General features: G+C 41.4%; 1 protein-coding gene across 3 annotated transcripts in view; it reads left to right on the forward strand.

Moving 5' to 3' along the window:
- The first annotated feature begins 5,011 nt into the window (after positions 1–5,011).
- MSL2 (MSL complex subunit 2) overlaps positions 5,012–21,148 on the forward strand; it is a 48,624-nt gene continuing 32,487 nt past the window's right edge. The window contains exons 1-2 of one of the 3 annotated variants that reach the window (XM_036745776.1): positions 5,889–7,049; positions 7,142–7,338. In XM_036745776.1, the coding sequence (XP_036601671.1) occupies positions 7,197–7,338 (142 nt within the window). In that variant the 5' untranslated portion in view covers positions 5,889–7,049; positions 7,142–7,196. Of the gene's footprint in view, positions 5,162–5,808; positions 7,339–21,148 lie in introns of those variants that run through there. The other 2 variants (XM_036745777.1, XM_036745775.1) reach the window with 2 other exon arrangements.

A 21,148-nucleotide genomic window follows, 5' to 3' on the forward strand; every position in this document is an offset into this window, starting at 1 on the left:
CCACACCACAGGTTGAGTCTTTGATATAGACAATCATTTTATGGATGATGAAACAGGACAGAGTGAGGTTAATATGACTTGCCCAAAGTCACACAAGTGACAAGATTGAGTTCCAAACCCAGGTACTCTAACTCCAAATTCTATAATCTTAGATCCCTTGCACCAGAGATTCCTCTTCTTGGCTTATCTTTAGCAAGAATTTCAACATTTATGTTTCATAGACTCAGAGTATTTGAGACCTAAGCAGCCATCTGAGTCAACCTATATAAAAAGAAATCCCTTCAGTTCACTATATGTACATCAAGACTTACTAGCTATTGTACCAACACATAAATTGATATTTCTACATGGTCTTAATACAGCAGCTAGGTGGAACAATGGATAGCGCTCCAAGCCGGAAGTCAGGAACACATCTTTTTGAGTTCAAATCTGGCATCCAGCACTTAATAGCTGTGTGATCCTGGGCAAGTCACTTAACCTTGTTTGCACCAGATTCTTCATCTGTAAAATGAACTGGAGAAGGAAATGGCAAACCACTCCTATATTCTTGCCAAGAAAACTTCAAATGGGGTCATGAAGAGTTGGATACGACTGAAATAATTGAACAGAAACAAAAAACATGGTCCAAAAACTTGTCAGTTCTTAGCAGTTCTTCTTATAGAGGCAATCTCTTCCCCCTTATCCACCATCAGTGTGAACTTGGAGAGGGTTCTGCATAGGGTGTCGGGTTATTCTGAATTTTAATTTCTTTCATGGATTGCTGTGGCTAAAGAATTCATTACCTAAAGGCCAAACCTACTGGTGATGAGTCTCTATTCTTTAACCAGGCTCATCTATGAATATCAGGGAGTTTGTCCCTGGTACCAAACAAAGTTTTTTCAATTCTGTAAAACCTCTCAGGCTTTGCATTCTGTTGAGACATTGGGGTAGGACTTTTGTGGTGGGCTTGTGATCCTGTTCCTAATATATAGTGTTAATCATTGTGATATTTCAAAAAGCCTCACTAATTTTTTAGTTCTTCCTAAATTCACTTGAAGCAGGCTACCCCGCCTTCTCTCTTTCCTCCTGCCTAACACAATCCTCTACCCTCACCCCCTTTTGGGGAAACTTCCATATCCCATGCTGGAAATGTTTATGCCTTTTACAGCTGTGGTTTCACCTGCAATCCCTCTTGGTTCTATGCCTGTAACATCAGAGTTGGGGTGGGGAGGGTAAGCTGAATGTGCTTTCATAAGTCCTCCCTTGCCTTAAAGGTACTTGCCACTCATTTATCATTCTCATTATAAGAAAAAGGCTCAGAGATTATTCCCATTCTAAGGAAGAAGCTCAGAGATTGTGACATACAGATAGTCTTTTGACTCCCAGTCCGGTGTTCCTGCCAGTCCTTTCTAGCTGAGGCAGCTAGGTGGTGCAATGGATAGAATTCTGGGCCTGTTAGGAGGAAGAGCTCAAATCTAGCCTCAGACACTCAATAGTTGTATGACCCTGGGCAAATTGCTTAATCTCACTCTACCTGTTTCCTCAACTGTAAAACGGGGATCATAAGTGCATGTGCTTTGCAGTGTTTTTATGGTATTGAGATATTGTTGTGATACAAATGAGATATTTGTAAAGCACCTAGCAGTGCCTGGGATGCTTAGTAAATGCTGTTCAGCTATGTCCCGATTTGGGGTTTCCTTGGCAACAATACTGGAGTAGTTTGCCATTTCCTTCTCCAGCTCATTTCCAGGTGAGGTACTGAGGCAGAGAGGGTTAAGTGGCTTGCCCAAGGTCACATAGCTAGTAAATGTCTGAGGCCAGATTGGAACTCATGAAAATTAATCTTCCTGATTCCCAGTCCGGCGCTCTATAAACTGCTGCTCTATTAATAAGCAGGAGGCCCTTATTACATGCTTGATCCCTTCCCTTCCCCACTCTTTCAAAATGTAACCCATGTGTATGCCCGGAGGCATCCTCATTCCAACTTCTATTCTTATAACTCCCTGGGTTCCCATAACTGGATCTTAGGGGTCAGGGATGATTCTTTTATGCCATTTGGCTTAAGCCCTCACTGGGGTCCTCCCTAAGATTATCAAGTAAGAATCACTCAGCCAACCCTAAGGAGCTTTTAGAAAGGGGTATTTACTAAGGTGGTACAATAAGGGCAGTTGATATTAAACATCCCAAAGATCTGTGATGTATTCTCCCACAAGTACATACGGAGTCTAGGGGAAAGTGGACTCAAGCTTAGATCGTGTATGTAGCAAAGGAGTAACTCAGTTCCTAGATGATAGAACTGTTCTCCCATTTATAGAACGGCTCAAAAAGTTTTCTTTAGGCATGATTATAGTTTCTTCTTTTGGCTTCTTGTAGAGTCCTGAATCTAGTCTGTTCTTGGCTTCTGATGCTGCAGATACTACTTGGGCTGATTAGGGACACTGTTTAGAACAGGGCTGTCCAAAATATGGCCCGCAGTGCGATTTTATGTGGCCTGACTGTGGGTTTTAATTTTCATGAGCTTGGAATGCGTATTAGATTTCTTAATTCCATCGCTAATAAATAACCTTGGTGATATTAATTTTCTTTTGTGTTTTTAAGCAGTATTATGGACGGAACATATCCCACGGAATTTTCAATCGATCTGTGGGATGTGTTCTGTCCGTAAGATGCAGACTACTCAGTATGCACCTACCTTTATATTGTTGTTTTGTGTTTGCTTTCGCTCTTTTTGCCTTCACCTGTCGTATTGAAGATGCGTGTTCCCCCATTTTCTATTAATGTATTTTTTATTCTGGGTGCAGCCCTCGAATATTTATTTTATTTTAATGCGGCCCTAAGATGACCTAAGGACGGCTCTGATTTAGAACACAAATGGGAAAATGGGAAATCTAAAACCCTCTGGGCCCTTTGAAACCGCAAGGTCCCCTTCTAGCAGAAGGGGATAAGGGAAGGAGACCTAGCTGAAGCCATAGTGGAGGCTTCTCAACTCAATTCCTCCCCTGGACCTCCCCCCAGCTCCTCAGGTCATTTCTCCTCAGGGAAGTGCTGCAGAGACATTAGCTCTAATTTTTGGAATTTCCTTTCTTCTCAATCCCTTTGATTATTTATTGATGATCCCTAAAGGCAGTTCACCAAATTTCCCAGCCTGTTGGGGCAGACTTTTTGTCTGGTCTCATTTTGCTTTATCCAGTGGCCTTCAAAATATTTTCTCAAATGTCTTTGCTTGATTGAGTAGTATTCTCACCTAGTTTAGCTATAAGAGCTAATTTGGGTGAGAGTGGTTTCTACCCCACCCTGACTTTAGGAGGAGGGCGTATGGGAGGCAGCTTGTATTGGTTCACAATAGTTGATAGTTAAATTTTAAGTTTGAGCATTTATATCTCTTGAAATTGGTCAAAGCTAGCAATCAAGGGTTGATTTATTGTTTCATTGACTGTCTAGTTGAAAGTCTTAGAGAAAGTGTTAATAATGCAAACGAAACTTAACAGTGTGTCATGCTTTTGGGAGAGCCAGTTGTTAAACATTTAGTAGTACACACCTGGAAGGTTCCCTTTAAGTTGAGCATTTCATGATCTTAGTGCTATCTGGCTGGAAACAATCAGGACTTTGATGACATCAAATCTTATTAAATACCAGTTCTCTTTTTTGGTATTAAGATTTGAGAAAGGTACATAAATAGGAAGGCAAGTCAAGAAAGACTCAGTATTTATTTCCTTTATTAAATCCTAGTGTATCTACCAGTGACCATAAAGCACATGAGTAGTGGTTCTTGCTTGGGAGATACAAAGAACTTTAAGCACCTTGCAGGAGAAAATAGTCAAGGATGTTCCACAGGTAAATTCCTAGGGGGACATTTCTTATACTAGTTTAGAGTAAGCTTTTTGATCATCCTTAAAGCAGTCTTGGGGTTAGGTTAATTTATTCTCAGAGACAGGTCATGTCTATCAATAGGAGTAGGCCAAAGGGGCTTTCTGGCATCCTAAGTCAGGATACCTCTATGTCAGGATCAGTTAGTCAAACACTTATAAAGTACCTATGTACCTGGGTCTGTGCTAAGTAGCTGGGGATACAAAGAAAGGTAAAAGCCAGTCTTGCCACAGTCTAGTTAATGGGGATGACCACATGCAAACTATCTACAGATAAGCTATGTACAGAATAAATGAGAAGTAATCAATAGAAGGAAGGCACTAGAATTAAGGGGGATTGGGAAGACTTGTTGTAGAAGGTGGGATTTTTGACTGGGACTTGAAGGAAGCCAGGGAAGCTGGAACATGGAGATAAGGAGGGAGAGCTTTCCAGGCATGGAGGACAGCCAGTGAAAATTCCCAGAGACGGGAGATGAGTATCTTGTTGCAAAAAAAGCAAGGAAGCCAGTGTCACTGGATAGCCGATTACTTGGAAGGGGAGGCAGGGTAAAGCAGAAGGAGACTGATGAAGGGCTTTGGAACCCACAGGAGTTTGTACTCGATTCTGGAGGTGACAGGGAGCCAACGGCGTTTATTGAGCTGGGAGTGTGTAACACGATCGTACCTACGTTTTAGCAAGATCACTTTGAATGATCACAGCTGAGTGGTGGACACATGACCATGAATTTTTTTTTTTTTTTAAATCAAGAGTGCAAAGAGGGGTGGGGTGGGGTAAGGGTGGAATGGGAGGGTGGTATGGGGAGGTCACTGCGGGTTCGTCTTGGGATGCAGATTTGTAGAAAGAGAAAGGGTAGGTCAGAGTGAGCTCCTGGTCTTGTGCTCTGCTGTGATCTTCAGCCTCTGCGTAGATGCTAGGTGCGTGGTGTTGGCACCCTGATTACCGAAAAGCATGCAGGCAGTTACTGTGAGGTGATTCCGGGCTTATTTTTAGCCGGACCCTCCAGCTGGATACGAGTCAAGGGTAACCTAGGGGCAGTATGCCAGAGACTGGAAAGGGGCTGGCCCTGGCCGGGCCGCGCTGAGAGGAGGGGGCCAGGCCGGGCCGGGCGTTCTCGCCGAGCTCGGACTCGCAACAGAAATCCTTAGAAAGCTTGGACTGACCTTGACCTCCACGGCTCGGACCCCCCCCCCCTCCCACCCCGGTCCCCGCCAGCGCAGCTCGGAGCCGAGGTGGTCGCTTAGAGCGCAGCCATAACCGCGGCAATGGCCGGGGCGCGGGCACCACGCCCTCGGGAGCGGCACCGGACAGCCGAGAGGTGGGAAGGGGGAGGGGCGCCGGGGTAGCTAGTCAGCTGCGGGGAGAGGCCGGGCCTGGGGGGAAAGGGGGACGCTTCCCGGTCCGGAGCAAGGGCGGCGAGAGCATGCGGTACAAGAGGGGTTGTGGGTGGGAAGGACGCGAGGTGAAGGAACGCGGAAGGCGGCTCCCAGTGGTTTACTTTAGCGAAGGATCACCTCGCCCCTTCGCCCCCGCCCTCAGCCCCTGAGCGTGGGTTGGGGGCGAGGGGGGCGGGAAAACAGAGGCGGGGGGGCTTAGGGGGGGAAGGTGGAGAGCGAGCATGCGCTTGCAGGCAGTCGTGACCGCAGTCTCGAGGAAACGAGCTCGCGCAGTCGAGCATGCGCGGGTTTTTTTTTTTTTCCGAGAAGGGGCGAAGGGATGGGGGAAGTGGAACGCCGAGGCCGCGGTGCGTGAACGCGCTTGTCTGTTTATCCCGTTCTCCGGGTAGGTGTCCATGGCGCACGCGCGGGCGACTGGCGGCTGTGCGAGATGGGCAGTGCGCATGTGCTGTGTAGGTCCGGGGCTGGGGGGGGCGGGGAGGAGGGAGAGAGAAAGAGGGGGCGGGGGCGCCTAGAGGAGAAGCAGGGGAAGAGGGAAGGGAAGGGACGGGGGAAGGGGGTGGGGGAAGGGTACAGACTGCGCATGCGTGTGGGCGGTAGCGACGACGGCGGCGGGGGAGTCTCGGGGATGACCGTGGCTTTGCCCGTTGGGGTAACGGTCGTTGTGGCCGGCAGGGCCTGAGACACCTTTAAGCCCGTGAGATCCGTTGGGGCTGCCGCGGCCCGGGACAGACAGAGTCGGGGTGGCGTGTGGAGTCCCGGGGTGGCGGTGGTGTGTTGGGGGGAGGGGCTTGCGGCCGGGCCTTGCTGTATGTGTGCGCTGGGCGGCGGCAGGGCCTGGCGGTGTGTGCTAGTGACCGCGGCGGCGGCCGACGAGAAGCTGCAGCTGCAGAAGCGGGAGGTGGCGGCGGCGGCGACTGTCCTCGTCGTGTTCTGAGGAGAAGGCGGAGAGACTGGTGCCTGTGGCAGGGAGAAGATGGCGGGGCAGTGAGGGGGCGGCGCCTGCGCCTGGTGACCCCGGTGTGAGTGTTGGTGTGTGTGCCCGTGCGTGTGTGTGAGGGGCGCCGCGGCCTGTCCGGGGGCCTGTTCCCCGCCCCCATCCCGCCGCCTCCGACCCCTGCCCCTCCCCCTCTCCGCCCGAGGTGATTCCTGCACACCCACGTTCCTTCGTTGAAAGCCGGGTCGTGGACGCTGGGGTCGGGGCCGAGAACCGGAATCAGCCCCGGGGCCCCGCGTCCGACATGGGGGAAGCGGCGGCGGGCCCCGCCAACCACAGCGGCAGCGGCAGCAGCAACGGCGGCAGCAGCAGCGGCGGTGGCAGCGGCAGCAGCAACAGCAACATCCGCCGCAACCGCCTGCTGTAGAAGTGTGGAAGCTGATGCATCTGCCGCCCGGCCTGGCGCTGTGATGGAGTAAGGGCGTGCAACCAGCAGAGAAGCCGCCTCCCAGCTTCACACACAGCAAGCGCACCGGGGTCGGGGGGCCTGGATTCCCCTTACCCCCGAGCCCTTCCCCCTCCCCCCTTCCGCCGCCGAACCTTACCGGGGAGGAGGTTGGTAATAGCGGCGGGAGATGCTGCTGGAGCGAATCCCCACCGAGCTCCACTGAGGGGAGCCTCCCCCGGGCGCACCGAGCACCAGAGCCCCTTCACGGACTAGCTTGGGGCGGCGACCTCTCCCTCCTGCCGCTCCGGCTCTTGCACCGGAGGAACTCGAACACAGTTTTCTTTTTGTCTGGAAGTCTCAGGGACTCAGGAGGAGGGGCGCCAGGGTCCCATGTGTGGGAGGATTTCTTCAGCTCCCGGAACTTGTACGGATTTAAGTTACTTCTTTGGGCAGAGGTTCAACTTTGTTTTCAAACGAATTTTTGCATCTTGGCCGTTGTTCCTTGTCTGCTTACAGAGTTGGACCCGAACTTTCTTTTTAACCGGGAATCATCAGTGTCGAAGTGTCTGCAATGAACCCGGTGAATGCTACTGCTCTTTACATTTCAGCGAGCCGCCTAGTGCTCAACTACGACCCTGGGGATCCCAAGTCATTTACAGAAATTAATAGGCTCCTACCTTTCTTCAGACAATCCCTATCTTGCTGTGTTTGCGGTGAGACTTTTCTTTATTCTTCAATATAGCTTAATATTTTGAAATTTTTTCATATGTGTGAAATGGTAAAAACGAATTTAACAGTTTGAAAGTACACTAGTTTACATTAAGGCCCAACCTGGTTTCTTTATTTTTGTAGTAATGTAGAGTAAGTATTCCATTACGAAATAAGTATTTCTCAGAAACTTTAGAAACAGTAATTTTTGCTAGCATATATGTAGTGGTTTAATGTTTGCAGACAACATAACATAAACTAAAGATATTTTGAGCAGTGGGCCTCCTTATTCAAACTAGTTTCATTTCCTTTCAATTTTTCTACCTTTTTCTAGTAATTTAAGAGAGACAAAAAATATGTTTTCAGTCTGTGTATATTGCTTGTTAGGTAATTCATTACTTTCTTGGCCACGTTTTAAATACAAACTCGATCTTATTGAAAGGTTCTCAGTTCTTTTAAGTCTTCATAGGATTTTAGAGTTGAAAGGGGCTTTGAAGTGATTTTACAGATGATGAAACGGAGGTCCGCTAAAAATCTTTCCAAATCGTTTTGTATTATATTTGTGGGTGGTGGTATGTCGACAGCCAGGGAAATTAATGTAGGGCTTTCAAACCTGTATTCCCTCTCAAATGATTGGAAGTTTTTGAGTAAAAGAGTGACCTAAGGAAGACAGGTTCCATACAACAAACACCTTATGTTATTGAAGAAACTGAGGTCTAAAGAAGTCGAATGATTTATCCACAGTCGTACTTGACTTTTAGGCATGTGTTCTTTCCAGGAGATCACATCACTTTGATGGTAATTTGGTATTTGCAGTGGTATTCTGTAGGGCTGTCTTTTTCAGTTATCTGGTTTTTTTTTTTGTAATTTAATTATCCCTTGAGCTATTTTGGGTTATTGGAAGTATATTTTTGTTTTTAAATTAAAGCTGATAGATTTTTAGTTTTCTACTACTTTTTGAAGAACTTAGGCATCTGTGTGTTTTGTTTGACAGTTGAAATGCTTCAAAGAAAAGAATTGTCAATGAAATAAGCACATTATGAATCAGTTTTAAAATTCTGTGGAGCACAGCTAGTGGAGAAGACCACTTTAGGGAAAATAAGACAGAATTAAACTTCATTTAGTTTTATGTGGAATTTTTGATCAAGGTAGGTAGATAGTCAGGACTTGAAATGACTTTTGATATCCTCTACTTTGAATGAGAAAAGAAAAGACTTGCATCTTGCCAAAATGGAAAAATGTGTTATCTCAGAGATTTTACTCTTGGCTTTTTATATGTACTGAAGGCTTTGGTAATCCAGTTAGAAAAAGAAGATAGGCATCGGAAACATTTAAGTAACAGTCTCAGAATATAATTAAATTATCAGAATGAGTGGTAGCAGATTTTAAGGCCACTAGGCAGAATCAGTGACCTTGGATAAGCCATTTCTCCTTTTTTGAGCTAGGGCTTAGTTGTAAGATGAATAATTTGTATTGGATAAGCTTCAACGTCCCTTCCAATTCTAAAACAATGATTTTAGGTGTGGAGAGAGCAACTTTGCCACAGGGTACACAACTTACTTTCCTGGAGGAGCTTCTTATTTTTTGTCCAAAGACTTGAGCTTAGGTGGGCAGAGAAGGTGAGAAACTTTCACACAACTCACTCTTCTACCCTCCTCCAAGCAAAACAAAGTACAGCCCAACCCTGGGACTCAGGGAACTGCAGACAAGAGAGGGAGCTCGTTAGGTAAGGTTTCGAGATTTAATTGTACTTCCTAATCTTCTATCTTTGGATAGATCCCTAACTTAACCCAAATTTTCATGAGGTCTAGTAGACACCTTTCAATAACTTTATCAATAGATAATTTTTTAATTAGATTTTTTTTTTCTGGCTGCAAGCTAGCGGTGCTAATGAAAAATCATCTTAAACCAAAGTTTTTTTCTGGAAAAAAAGATCTTGAAGATACATAGTTGGACTTTTTCTGAGGCTTTATTGCCCTTAATAACCCTGGGTAACAGGAGGAAATTCTGCTCCAACAATGGGTCTTTGTAGTTATTCTCTCGTATGATATTTTTTTGCCTGATTTCTCATGAAAAAAGGGCTTGTGTGTGCTTCCTTTTTTTTTTCCCTTCTAGTATCAAAAAGTAATTGACATTCCCTTGTCTACTTTTCAGCATAAAATTGAGCCATCTGGTTTTCTGTATCTCCTATAATCAAGGGTTCTTAATCTGGGTCCATGAACTAAAAAAAAAAAATTGACAAGTATATTTCAATGTAATTGGTTTCATATGTAATCCTATATACTTTGTCTTATAAATTTAAAAATATTCTGAGAATGGGTCCATATGACATAGACTGCCTAAGTAGTCCATGACACAAAAAAGGTTAAGAACCCTTGCTGTAGATTTAGTCTTGTTTATTTTTCTGCGTACAACTAGTAACAACACCTGAAGATCACTCTAAATGATGAGTTGAGATGGTTTTCTGGTACTGTTTTACTTGAAAAGTTGGGGGAGGGGGACATTTCTTTTCTGCTTTGACTATGTGGATCATAGAACTAGAGTTAGAAGGGTTCTTGGAGGCTATAACATCCAACCTTCTTTACAGTTGAGAAAACTGAATCCCCTAGAGGTAGTGTCAGTGGCAGGATTTGATCCAGGTCTTTTGACTCTTGAGCCATTATTTACACTGTACCAAGCTGACCAGAAGTGGGAACTCTTCCCTTCCCTCCTTTTTTTCTGTTGATGACCTATTGAGAGAAAACTTCCCATATCATGGAAGTAAAAATTAATTTGATTTTTTTTGGAGCAACACAAGGTTAATTTCACCTGATAATAAAAGTAGGTCATAACATTTTATTTGATAAATCTTTTAAAATATTTTAAAATTTCATATTATGTGTAGTTAATTATAGAATTGGGGATCAGGGTTTTCTAAATTCAGGCCTCATTCTTCCTTTCCCTCCGTACTTCCCACCTAAACAAATCTTACGCTATGCTATCTATATGCTATGCTCTGTTTTCTCAACTTAATATGCCTTTTATCTTCCAGCCTTGCTCTTTGTTTGAAATACCCTCCTATCTTTCCTTCTCAAAATCACAAACAACTTACTAACTCTTTGAAATTTTCCTTTCCTGAACTTGGATAGATATTTTTTGTCCTCTAGCACTCAATAATAGAAACATAGCACTGATCACTTATTACCTGGTATTTTAGTTGTTTATGATACTGTGTTTTATCTCCCCTGTCTCAATTAAGTTCCTGGAGGACTCTACCTTTTAAGTCTTTACATAGTCCACAGTACTGAATATAATGCCTTGTCCATAGTTGTGAGATAAGTGAGGGCAAGTAAGAGATGGGTTGGTGAATATGTGAAGTGTTTCAGAAGTGGCTGAGAGCTAAAAAGAACTTCTGCTTTTGATGTATTGGGTAAATACCACTCACATATACTCAGTTTCTAATTGAAATTGAACTTTGGTGTTAGCCCTGCTCTTTGAAATACAGCTGATTAACAATTTTTCCTAGGTCTTTAATGGCTCTTTATTCCTAAATTTTAAGAGGTTTAAGTATGACACTGGGAGAAAATTTTTTTTTAGAATGCAGTAACTGTGACCAAGGCAATATTGTCCTAGGGTGCTAAGCCTCTAACTTGAGTTTTCCTGCTTCTGCTCCACATCTGGAGGGGAGAAAAGTGTAAGGTAGCAGAACATTGGAGGAAAATGTAACATAGACTTATTTAAGTCATTGTTCAGGGACTTATTTGCCTCATCTGTAAAATGAAGGGGTGGGGATGGCTTAGATGGCTTTTGAGGTTCTAGAGTTTTGAAAATCTTCATTTAATTTATAATTTCTTGGGCATAATATAGTAAGGTGAACGGCATGAATAATTCCTACGTATGTCATGCGGGAAAATAACAATGATCCCATGGGGAGTATAATTAGCATCCTTTGAAGCATCAAGATCAGAACTGATGTTTGAGAAAAAGAAAACTTTTATATCTCTTTTCCAGTTCCATGAAAATTGAATACAGAATTTTGCTTGAATAATGTCAGTATCAAATGGTGTAATGTGTGTCAGATCTCTTGCAAAATTAAAAGCACTATACAGATGTTAAGCAGTATTATTGTGAGAAATAGGTAATGAAAAATTTCCTAATTTTCCACTAAAACATTTACTAAAGAGAAAATAAGTTGTAGTGTGGTATTGGAGACAGGAGTTCTGGGTTCTAGTCTTTACATTGCCATTAAATTGTGTGGCAAGTTTTTGAGCATCTCTAGGTCTGAGTTTTCTTTATTTGTAAAATTTTAGGTTTTGCCTAGATGATCTGTCTCTAAGGGCCTTGCTAACTGTAAAATTCTATGGACTTCCTGAACTTCGTCTTTCCTCCCACAGTCCAGCCCCATTTAAGAAGAAAATTAATTTTGTGACTGATACAACCACATCTAGTTCCTAGAAGTTTAGGAGTCGTCCAATTCATAATTCAAGCTTATTAACTAGAGTGGCTTGCTTAAAGCCACAGTTTCCTTAGATGATGGAGTCTTTTAAAAGGTTGAGTTTTTTGTTCTGACCTGTGATTTGGTTGTTGTAGGGAGCTCCCATTGAGGAAAGTTCCCTTATCCAATACGTATTGGTAATTATTCTGCATCTTCTAATATTAGAGAGAACTATCCTGGGGCCCTGAGAAGTTAGCAGTGACTTAGCCAGGCTAGTCCATATAAAATAATAGCAAGCTTGTATATGTAGCACCTGCTATGTGCCAAGCACTGTGCTTAAGTACTTTATGGATATATAATTTGGTCCTCATAACAATCCTGGGAGATAGGTACTGTTATTATTTCCATTTTACAGTTGAAACTGAGAGAAATAGAAGTTCTGACTTGCCCGGGTTCACAAAGCTAGTTAGGCTGTATTTGAACTCAGGTCTTCTGACTCCAGGCCCAGAGCTCTATCCTGTGACACCTAGCTGCCTCAAATTTTTGACTGGGACTCCCTGGCTTACCCAGGCTAGAAGTACGGCAATCACTCACCAGTTGATCCTGCTGCTGATCAGCATGGGGATTTGGACCTGGTCTAGTTGATGCTCTCCCCCTCCAGAAACAGTATAGTCTAGCACCCTCCCCTGTGAGGTCTCACCATATTGGTACCAGTTTTAGTGCAGACGTCTGATTTGCTTAGCACGCTGAAGTTCAGAACTTCCAAACTCAAGTTTTGGAATCTTCGGTAGCAGAGATCACAGGTGTGCACCACCGTGCCCAGCTTATATGTTTGTATTGATATTTTTAAAAAACCATCTTTTATTTTCTCCTGTATTCTCCGTCCCTCCTCCCAGAGAGTCTCTCTCCTAGAGTACCATAACTTAGAATAAAGGAAGAAAGGGGAAAAAAAGTTCCACAAACCAGACATTATGTATTTAATATTCTGTGCCTATGGTTCTCCACGGTTCTCCACTTATACATAGGAGTAGGAGGAAATGTTGCTTCATTTCTCTGCTTGGGGCTAAATTTGTTCATTTCAATTTTGAAATGGTTTTCAGGTTTCATTTTTGTCTTTTCTATTCACATTGTAATTAGAGTGTATGTTGTTTTCCTGGGTTCTGTTTATTATGTGTGTTTCAGTTCACATAAGCACCATTCTTATCCATTGTGCCACCTTTTGTTTAGCCATTCCTCAATTGATAGGCATCTGTTTTTTTCCCCCCAATTCTTTGCTACCACAGAAAATGCTGCTATAAATATTTTGGTGTAATAGGTCCTTTCTTTATATCATTGATTCTTGTCATCATGCCTTATCATATTGCCTTGTAGCAGTGCTGGAGATTAGGGTTCTGGAGGCAACTAAGTGCAACAGTGGATGGTGTGCTAGGCCTGGAGTCAGGAAGTTGTGAGTTCAAATTTGTTCTCAGACACTGATCAGTAGTTGGGTGACCCTGGGCAAGTTACTCAACTTCTGTCTGCCTCACTTTCCTCAGCTGTAAAAAATCACCTACCTTGCAGAATTATGAGGATCAAATGAAATATTTGTAAAAAGTATTTAGCCCAGTGTCTGGCACCAAATAGATACTTAATAAATGATTGTTCTCTTTCTCTTCCTTCTTGGTCAAGAGATATAGATCTTTTAGTCACTTCCTTACATAATTCCAGATTGCTTTCTAGAATAGCTGCATGAATTCACAGCTCCATCAGCAATAGTGTAACTATATTTCATATTTCCTTCATCATTGACACTTCCCATTATTTTACCTCTCTGTTGGGTGTCAGGTGAAGTCTCAGGTTGTTTTGATTTGTATTTCTCTTATTAGTGATTTAGGGCATTCATTCATATAGCTGTTTATAACTTGTGATTCTTTTGACAAATATTGACTCATTTGACCCATTTATTGGAAAATGGCTTTTGTTTTTATTTAATGTAGTACCTTAGTAGAAATATATTTTACTTAGCACTTTATTCTTACCACTTTCACATCCATAATTTCATTTGAAATTTGATACCTTTCCCCAATGTACTTAAAATTTTTTCCTAAAATCACACTCATACCTTTTTTTTTAAAGCATTAAAATTTTTAAAATGTTTTGATTGAACTCACATGCAAAGCGTTATTTACTTTTGACTACTTTAAAATTTAAGTTAAGAAATTGGGCAGTTTAGAGTAGAGTAAAAGCTTGTTTTTTCCCCCCAATGAATAATTATTAATAATGGGCCTGTTTGGAATAGGTGTTAATTTTCTTGGCTAGTCAACAAGCATTTATTAAGACCTAGTATGTGCCAGGCATATAAACACAAAAAAATGACAGTGTCTTTAAGAAGTTTACATTCTATTGGGGAGGGAAGATAATACAAGTTTACAGTTAAGGTAGATAAAGATGGCTTTTTATATATATGTATGTGTGTATATACACACATTTATATAAACAATGATTTTGTAGTATACACTAACAGACTGGGGGAATCAGGAAAACCTCTGGAGCTTGAACTCAGCCTTGAAGAGAACTCAGGTTTCCAAAAGGTAGAGGGTGAAGAGGCGGAGAATTCCAGATATGACTAATAGTCTGTGTGTGCAAAGGCAGCTAGGAGGACCAGTGGATATAGTGCTGGGTCTGGAGTCTGGAAGACCTGAGTTCAAATCCAGCCTCAGATACTTATTAGTTGTGTGACCTTGGGCAGGTCACTTAACCTGTCTTACTTCATTGGAGAAGCAAATGGCAAACCAAGAAAACTCTGTGCACACTACTCGTGTGCTGTAGTCCCTAGGGTCATGAAGAGTCAGATATGACTGAACAACAACAAGCAAAGGCATTGGAAGTGTAAGACATGTATGAGGAACAAGAAGGCCATTTAGCAGGATAGTAGAGCATGGGGTGAGGGGAGAGGGAGAGGGTTGAATATGTCATCTGCCTCTCAGGATGGGGTAGAGCCAGATTGTACAGGGCAGTACATAAGAAGTAGAGAAGTTTGCAGTTTGTCATAGCTGCAGTAAGGAATCCCCTGAATCTTCTTGAGCAGGGGAGTTACTTGGTCGGGCCTGTGCTTTAGAAATTACTCATTTTGGCAGCTCTATGGAGATGACTGAGATGAGAAAGTAAGTTCTTGAGGTCAGGGACTGTTTTGGTTTTTTCTTTGTGAGTTTGCAGAGGGCAGGGATTATATCTTTTGCCTTTCTTTACATTGCCTGCACTTAGCACTGTGCCTGGGCCACCAAAGATTTAATACATAAATATTTGTTGACTATTGATTGCTTAATAAATGCTTTTTGAATGGTTGGTACAGGTGGAAATGCCTCAGGCAGCTGGAGATTTGAGGTGTTTATCTTCGGGATGAAATGTAGGTAGGGTTGAAGCAGGTGCTTCTTTTAGCTTGGGACATTTGTGTTCACAGGTTGGAAGAATTTTATAGGAGTTGGATCAGCTGATAAGGAACTACAAGATTTCACAGTTTATTTTGGCAACTAGTATTTGTATGCACGTTGTAGTTGATTGTTATTTCTTTCCCTCAAGAACTTTCCCTGGGTCTACGGTTTACGAAAATTTAAAAAAAAAAAGATTTCTAGAATGTCCACTCTGTGTGGGGCATGCTGTTGGATTCTGAGGAGATATTTAAAAAAAATTGTTGAGATCTATAGTTCCTGCTCTCCGGGAGCTTGCATACAACAGAAAAAAATTAAAGGATGAATAATAGTAAGTCAAATAACAGCTCAAGGTTGTAGAGATGTCATAAAGCAGTACAAGGTTATCATGTGAGTTTTATAGACAGAGTATTCAGAAGAGGGAGAAATTACTTAAAGTTGGAGTGGTTTGCTAAGGCTTCTTGGAGGAGATGGGATTTATAAACTGTACCATGAAGAAAGACTAAAGAGTAGGAAGCCAAGCTAAGGCATCACAAATGGGAAAAAATGAAGAGGTATTTGGGTGGGACAGTTGGGTTAGAATTGGGGGCTTCTTCCTATTTGGAAGGGGTTGGAAAGACTATGGAAAGGTAAATTAGGGTTACGTTGTAGAGTCCTGAATGTCAAGATAAGTAATTTGCATTTTATCGAACAGGGCTTTGGGAAGCCATTGAAGTTAAAGACAATGACAAGATTAAAGTCCTGTTTTGGAGGATTTAATTTGGTGACAAAGTGCTGGATGAATTGGAGTGGGGAAAGACTTTTTAAGGCAGGAAAATAATTTAGGACTTTTTTGTAATTGGTCAATAAGCATTTTTATGAAGTACTTTTCATTTACTGGCACTATGCTAGAGTGTGAAATAAGGGCTCTGGGCTAGGTACTAGTTATGGGAACGTGGATGCAGAAAACATTTCCAAGAAAGAACTGTTAGGACTTTTAAAACTCATTAGATGTTGCAGACTAGGAATTGGAAGGAATCAAAGATGACTTAAAGGTTCATGATTAGGTGAAAAATGGTACTATTAGCAACAGAAGCAGTGTTTGGCAGAATGGGGAAAAAAGATTGAATTTGCTTTTATGTAAGTTGAGGGTGAAATGGTGACTTTCCAACTAGTTACCTAGCAAACAGTTATAAATATGGGGAGGCCACAGCATGTTAGGGGGAGGTAACGTCTCTAGTGCAGATACTCTTAACCTTTTTGTCAGACCTCTTTGACAGTGTGGTAAAGCTTGTGTTCATAAAATATAGTACATAAGATTACAAAGGAAACTGATACATAGGTCTCAAAATATTGGAAAAAAATACCCAAGTCATGGACCCCAACCTCTGTTGTAGTACCAGTGTGTCTGGGTTAAAATACTGTTTCTTACTCTAATCTTTTTTACCTTCATTTGTAAATTTTAGGGTATTGGATTAGATCAGAGATTGACAGATTGCCCTGCCACCTCTTTTTGTTTTGGCTGGGAGCTAAGAATGGTTTTTACATTTTTAAGTAAAATTTTACTCTATTTAAAAAATAAAAACCATTCTTAAGCCCACAGCCACTACAAAAGGAGTTTCCAACCCTTGGAATAGATTGCCTCCTTTCGACTCTCCATCTTTGGTTCTGTGTGATGCTGGTATTTAGGGGTAAGGGCAGGGTTGGAGATGTTGAGTTGGAAATTATCTTTTTACAAAGTTTACTTTTTAAGGTATAATGTGAGTCATTTATATAAAACTAAAGATTACAAAGTGGTTTCCTCACAGTTCTTGTGAGAAGTAGGTAGTGCAAGTATTATTAGCCACATTTTGCAGATGCTAAAACTAAGGCACTTTGTGACTTGTGAATATTCACTCACTATATAAAAGGTCTGAGGCAGGGTTTGAACCCTTATTTCTTGACTGCTGAATCGCTTTTCTTCTCTAGTCCATGTTCAGTTCCTGAGAGAGATGGAGGTACTGAAGACCTAATTTTGGTTGTATGCCCACAATTTCAGTGCAGGAATAGATAATGAAGGAAATAGAGGTAGTGATCCTATCCTAGTGGTAGAATAGATGACATACTGTAATGTCCCAAGAAGCCAGTGGTGGAGAGAGTTTCATTCAGGATCCATTGTTGAACAACATGAAAAACTGTAGAGAGAGGCTAAAGAGAATAACGACTGAAAGACAAATAATATTTGATTATTAGGACTTTGGTGTGATTTCAGTAGAATGGTAGGGGCAAGTAGTCACTTTACTTTGAGACTTCCATTTTTCTGGTTGCTTTTTACCAGTCTAGCTCAAGTCAAATGAGATGAGGAGGGTATGCAGCTGGGAGAGGAGATGCAAGGAGAATTTGTCCAGTATCCCAGGGGATTGAGAGTGATACATGGTAGACTTTGTAAGGGGTGCTCAGTAAATGTTTGCAGAATGAATGAGTATTAGGGAAACAGAAATGTGTGAGAAAATGTATATAGTGTGGTGAGTGACAGTAGGTTGAAGAAAAATAGTGGTTAGAAAATGATAATTTAATCTAAGGAAGCTAGTTTTCAATTAAAAAAACTTACTGAAATTATTTTGTGCTCTGTTTAATATGCAGTACAGAATTTGTATAGTTGCTATTGCTTTGCTTTGTGTCTGTGGACCTTAGGCTAATCCTGTCCCTTTTTTTCCCTGTTATTCTCTTGGCTTGTCAGAATAGTCATCATTTTCATTTTCTCTCTTGTAATTGTGCAGTATTTGTACAGTACATCTATTGCTTGTTTTTGACTGTATGTCAATACTTCTTTAGTCTGTCTTGTATTCCTTCTTTTACCAGTATATTTCTAAGGGCTCCATTCTCAGCTACCTAGTGTTATCATTTGGTTGATTAAGTCTGTTTCCATGAGTCCTCTTATATAGTACTTTTTAGTATCTATGGTTGTTTTTCATTTATTCTTTCATTCTCATATATTCATTTCAACTTCTCATCCTTTTTTAAAAATTTTTATTTTTTTAATCGGTAAAATTCACTTTCATTCTCTCCCATTACTGCACCCCCTTTCGTCCAGTTGAGGAAACACGAAACCCCTGTCACAAAAACGTACAGTCAAACAGAAATTACTGCATTAGCTGTGTCAACAAAAAAGTTTCATTTTGCATTGTCTTCCACCTGTCTATCAGGAGGGGTGGTGGCATGTTTCCTCATTAGTGTTCTGGAATCATAGTTGGCCATTACACTGATCAGAATACCTAAGTTTTTCAAAGTTTTTCATCTTCATAATATTGCTCTCATTGTATAAATTGTTCTACTGGTTCTGCTTATTTAACTGGATCAATTCATACAAATCTTCTGAAACCATCCTTTCCATCATTTCTTAGAGAATTATAGCATTCCATTTCCTTTATATACTTGTTCAGCCATTCCCCATTTCCCATTCAGTTTCCATTTCTTTTCAACCACAAAAAAGGATGGTAAATACTGTTGTACATCCTTATTTAGAGTTTGTTTTGCTTAGGGCTAATTTCTCCCCTAATTTATCTTCTCTCTTATGACCTCTTCCCTTCTCTTTCCCTCCTATTGCCCTTTAGTGTTTATGTATTTGTTTTTCGACAAGGTTAGATGAAAGTGAGGTTCAAGAGTCATCCGCTTTCCCCACCCCTTCCTCCTTATTTTTATAGTCTTCTACTGGAACCCCCAAATTATGTGAGCTAATTTTCCCCACCTTTCCTCTTCTTTTCCCCCCTAGTGTATGCCATTTCCCTTCCCTTTCTTTTAAAATCAGCATATGAAAAACACTCACTGGCCTCTCTTATAAGATTTGCTTTATTATCCTTAATGATGATAAGAGTTTTGAATGGACATATTAATCATCTTCTCATATTGGAATGTAAACAGTTCATCTTTGTTTTACCCCTTATTGCTTGTTTGTATTTACCTATTTCTGTTTTTCTTGACTCCTGTATTTGTATTTCAGAGTTTCTACTCAGCTCTGGTCTTTTCATCAAGAGTGCTTGGAAGTAACAGTTCCATTTTTTTTCCCTCTTGTAGGAACATATTCAGTTTTTCTGGGTAAGTTCTTGGTTGTAAGCTTATCTTTCACCTTCTGTAATATTGCATCTCATGCTCTCTTTAGAGTGGAAAGTGCTATATCTTGTGTGATTCTGACTGACTCTTTGGTATTGAATTCTTTCCTCCTAATTGCTTGCATTGTTTTTTCTTTGAAGTGGAAGTTCAGGATTTTGTTTAATTGTTCGTTTTTGTTTTTTTTCAAATTTTTATTATTTAATATTTTTAGTTTTCAACATTGATTTACACAAGATTTTGAGTTATAAATTTTCTCCCTATTTCTACCCTTCTCCCCCCACTCCAAGATGGTATATATTCTGATTGCCCCATTCCCTAGTCTGCCCTCCCTTCTGTCACCCCACTCCACCATCCTCTTTCCCCTTACTTTCTTGTAGGGCAAGATAGATTTCTATACCCCATTGCCTGTATATCTTATTTCCCAGTTGCATGTAAAAACAACTTTTTTTGAGCATTTGTTTTTAGAAATTTGAATTCCAAATTCTCTCCCTTCTTCCCTCTCCACCCACCCTCCTTGAGAAGGCACACAATTCAACATAGGTCACACATGTATCATTATGCAAAACACTTCCATAACAGTCATGTTGTGAAAGATTAACTCTATTTTCCCTCCAGCCTGTCCTGTCCCTCTTTATTCAGTTTTCTCCTTTGACCCTGTCCCTTTTCAAAAGTGGTTGCTTTTGACTACCTCCTCCCCCAATCTGCCCTCCCTTCTGTCATCCCCCCCTCTTATTCCCTTCTCCCTACTTTCCTGTGGGGTAAGGTACCCATTTGAGTGTGTATGTTATTCCTTCCTTAAGTCAAGTATGATGAGAGCAAGATTCACTTGCTGCCTTTCACCTGCCTCCTCTTCCCTTCCGATAGAACTGCTTTTTCTTGGCACTTTTATGTGAGATGATTTACGCCATTCTCTCTCTCCTTTTTTCCTTCTCCCAATATATTCCTCTCACTCCTTAATTTTATTTTATTTTTTTAGATACCATCCCTTCATATTTAGCTCACCCTGTGCCCTCTGTCTATTTATATGTATATTCCCTTCAACTACCCTAATACTGAGAAAGGTCTCATGAATTGCAAATATCATCTTTCCATGTTGGTATGTAAACAAAACAGTTCAACTTTAGTAAGTCCCTTATGATTTCTCTTTCCTGTTTACCTTTTCATGCTTCTCTTGATTCTTGTATTTGAAAGTCAAATTTTCTATCAGCTCTGGTCTTTTCACTGAGAAAACTTGAAAGTCCTCTATTTTGTTGAAAGTCCATATTTTGCCTTGGAGCATGATACTCAGTTTTGCTGGGTAGGTGATTCTTGGTTTTAATCCTAGCTCCTTTGACCTCTGGAATATCCTATTCCAAGCCCTTTGATCCCTTACTGTAGAAGCTGCTAGATCTTGTGTTATTCTGATTGTGTTTCCACAGTACTCAACTTGTTTCTTTCTGGCTGCTTGCAATATTTTCTCCATTACCTGGGAACTCTGGAATTTGGTGACAATACTCCTAGGTGTTTTCTTTTTGGGATCTTTTTCAAGAGACGATTGGTGGAGTCTTCAATTTCTATTTTACCCTCTGGTTCTAGAATATCAGGGCAGTTTTTCTTGATAATTTCTTGAAAGATGATGTCTAGGCTCTTTTTTTGATCGTGGCTTTCAGATAGTCCAATAATTTTTAAATTATCTCCCCTGGATCTATTCTCCAGGTCAGTGGTTTTTCCAGCGAGATATTTCACATTGTCTTCCATATTTTCATTCCTTTGGTTCTGTTTTATAATATCTTGATTTCTCATCAAGTCACTAGCTTCCACTTGCTCCAATCTAATTTTTAAGGTGGTATTTTCTTCAGTGGTCTTTTGGACCTCCTTTTCCATTTGGCTAATTCTGCCTTTCAAGGCATTCTTCTCATTGGCTTTTTGGAGCTCTTTTGCCATTTG

Source organism: Trichosurus vulpecula, chromosome 2, assembly GCF_011100635.1.
Source record: "Trichosurus vulpecula isolate mTriVul1 chromosome 2, mTriVul1.pri, whole genome shotgun sequence".
Classification (NCBI taxonomy): Eukaryota; Metazoa; Chordata; class Mammalia; order Diprotodontia; family Phalangeridae; genus Trichosurus; species Trichosurus vulpecula.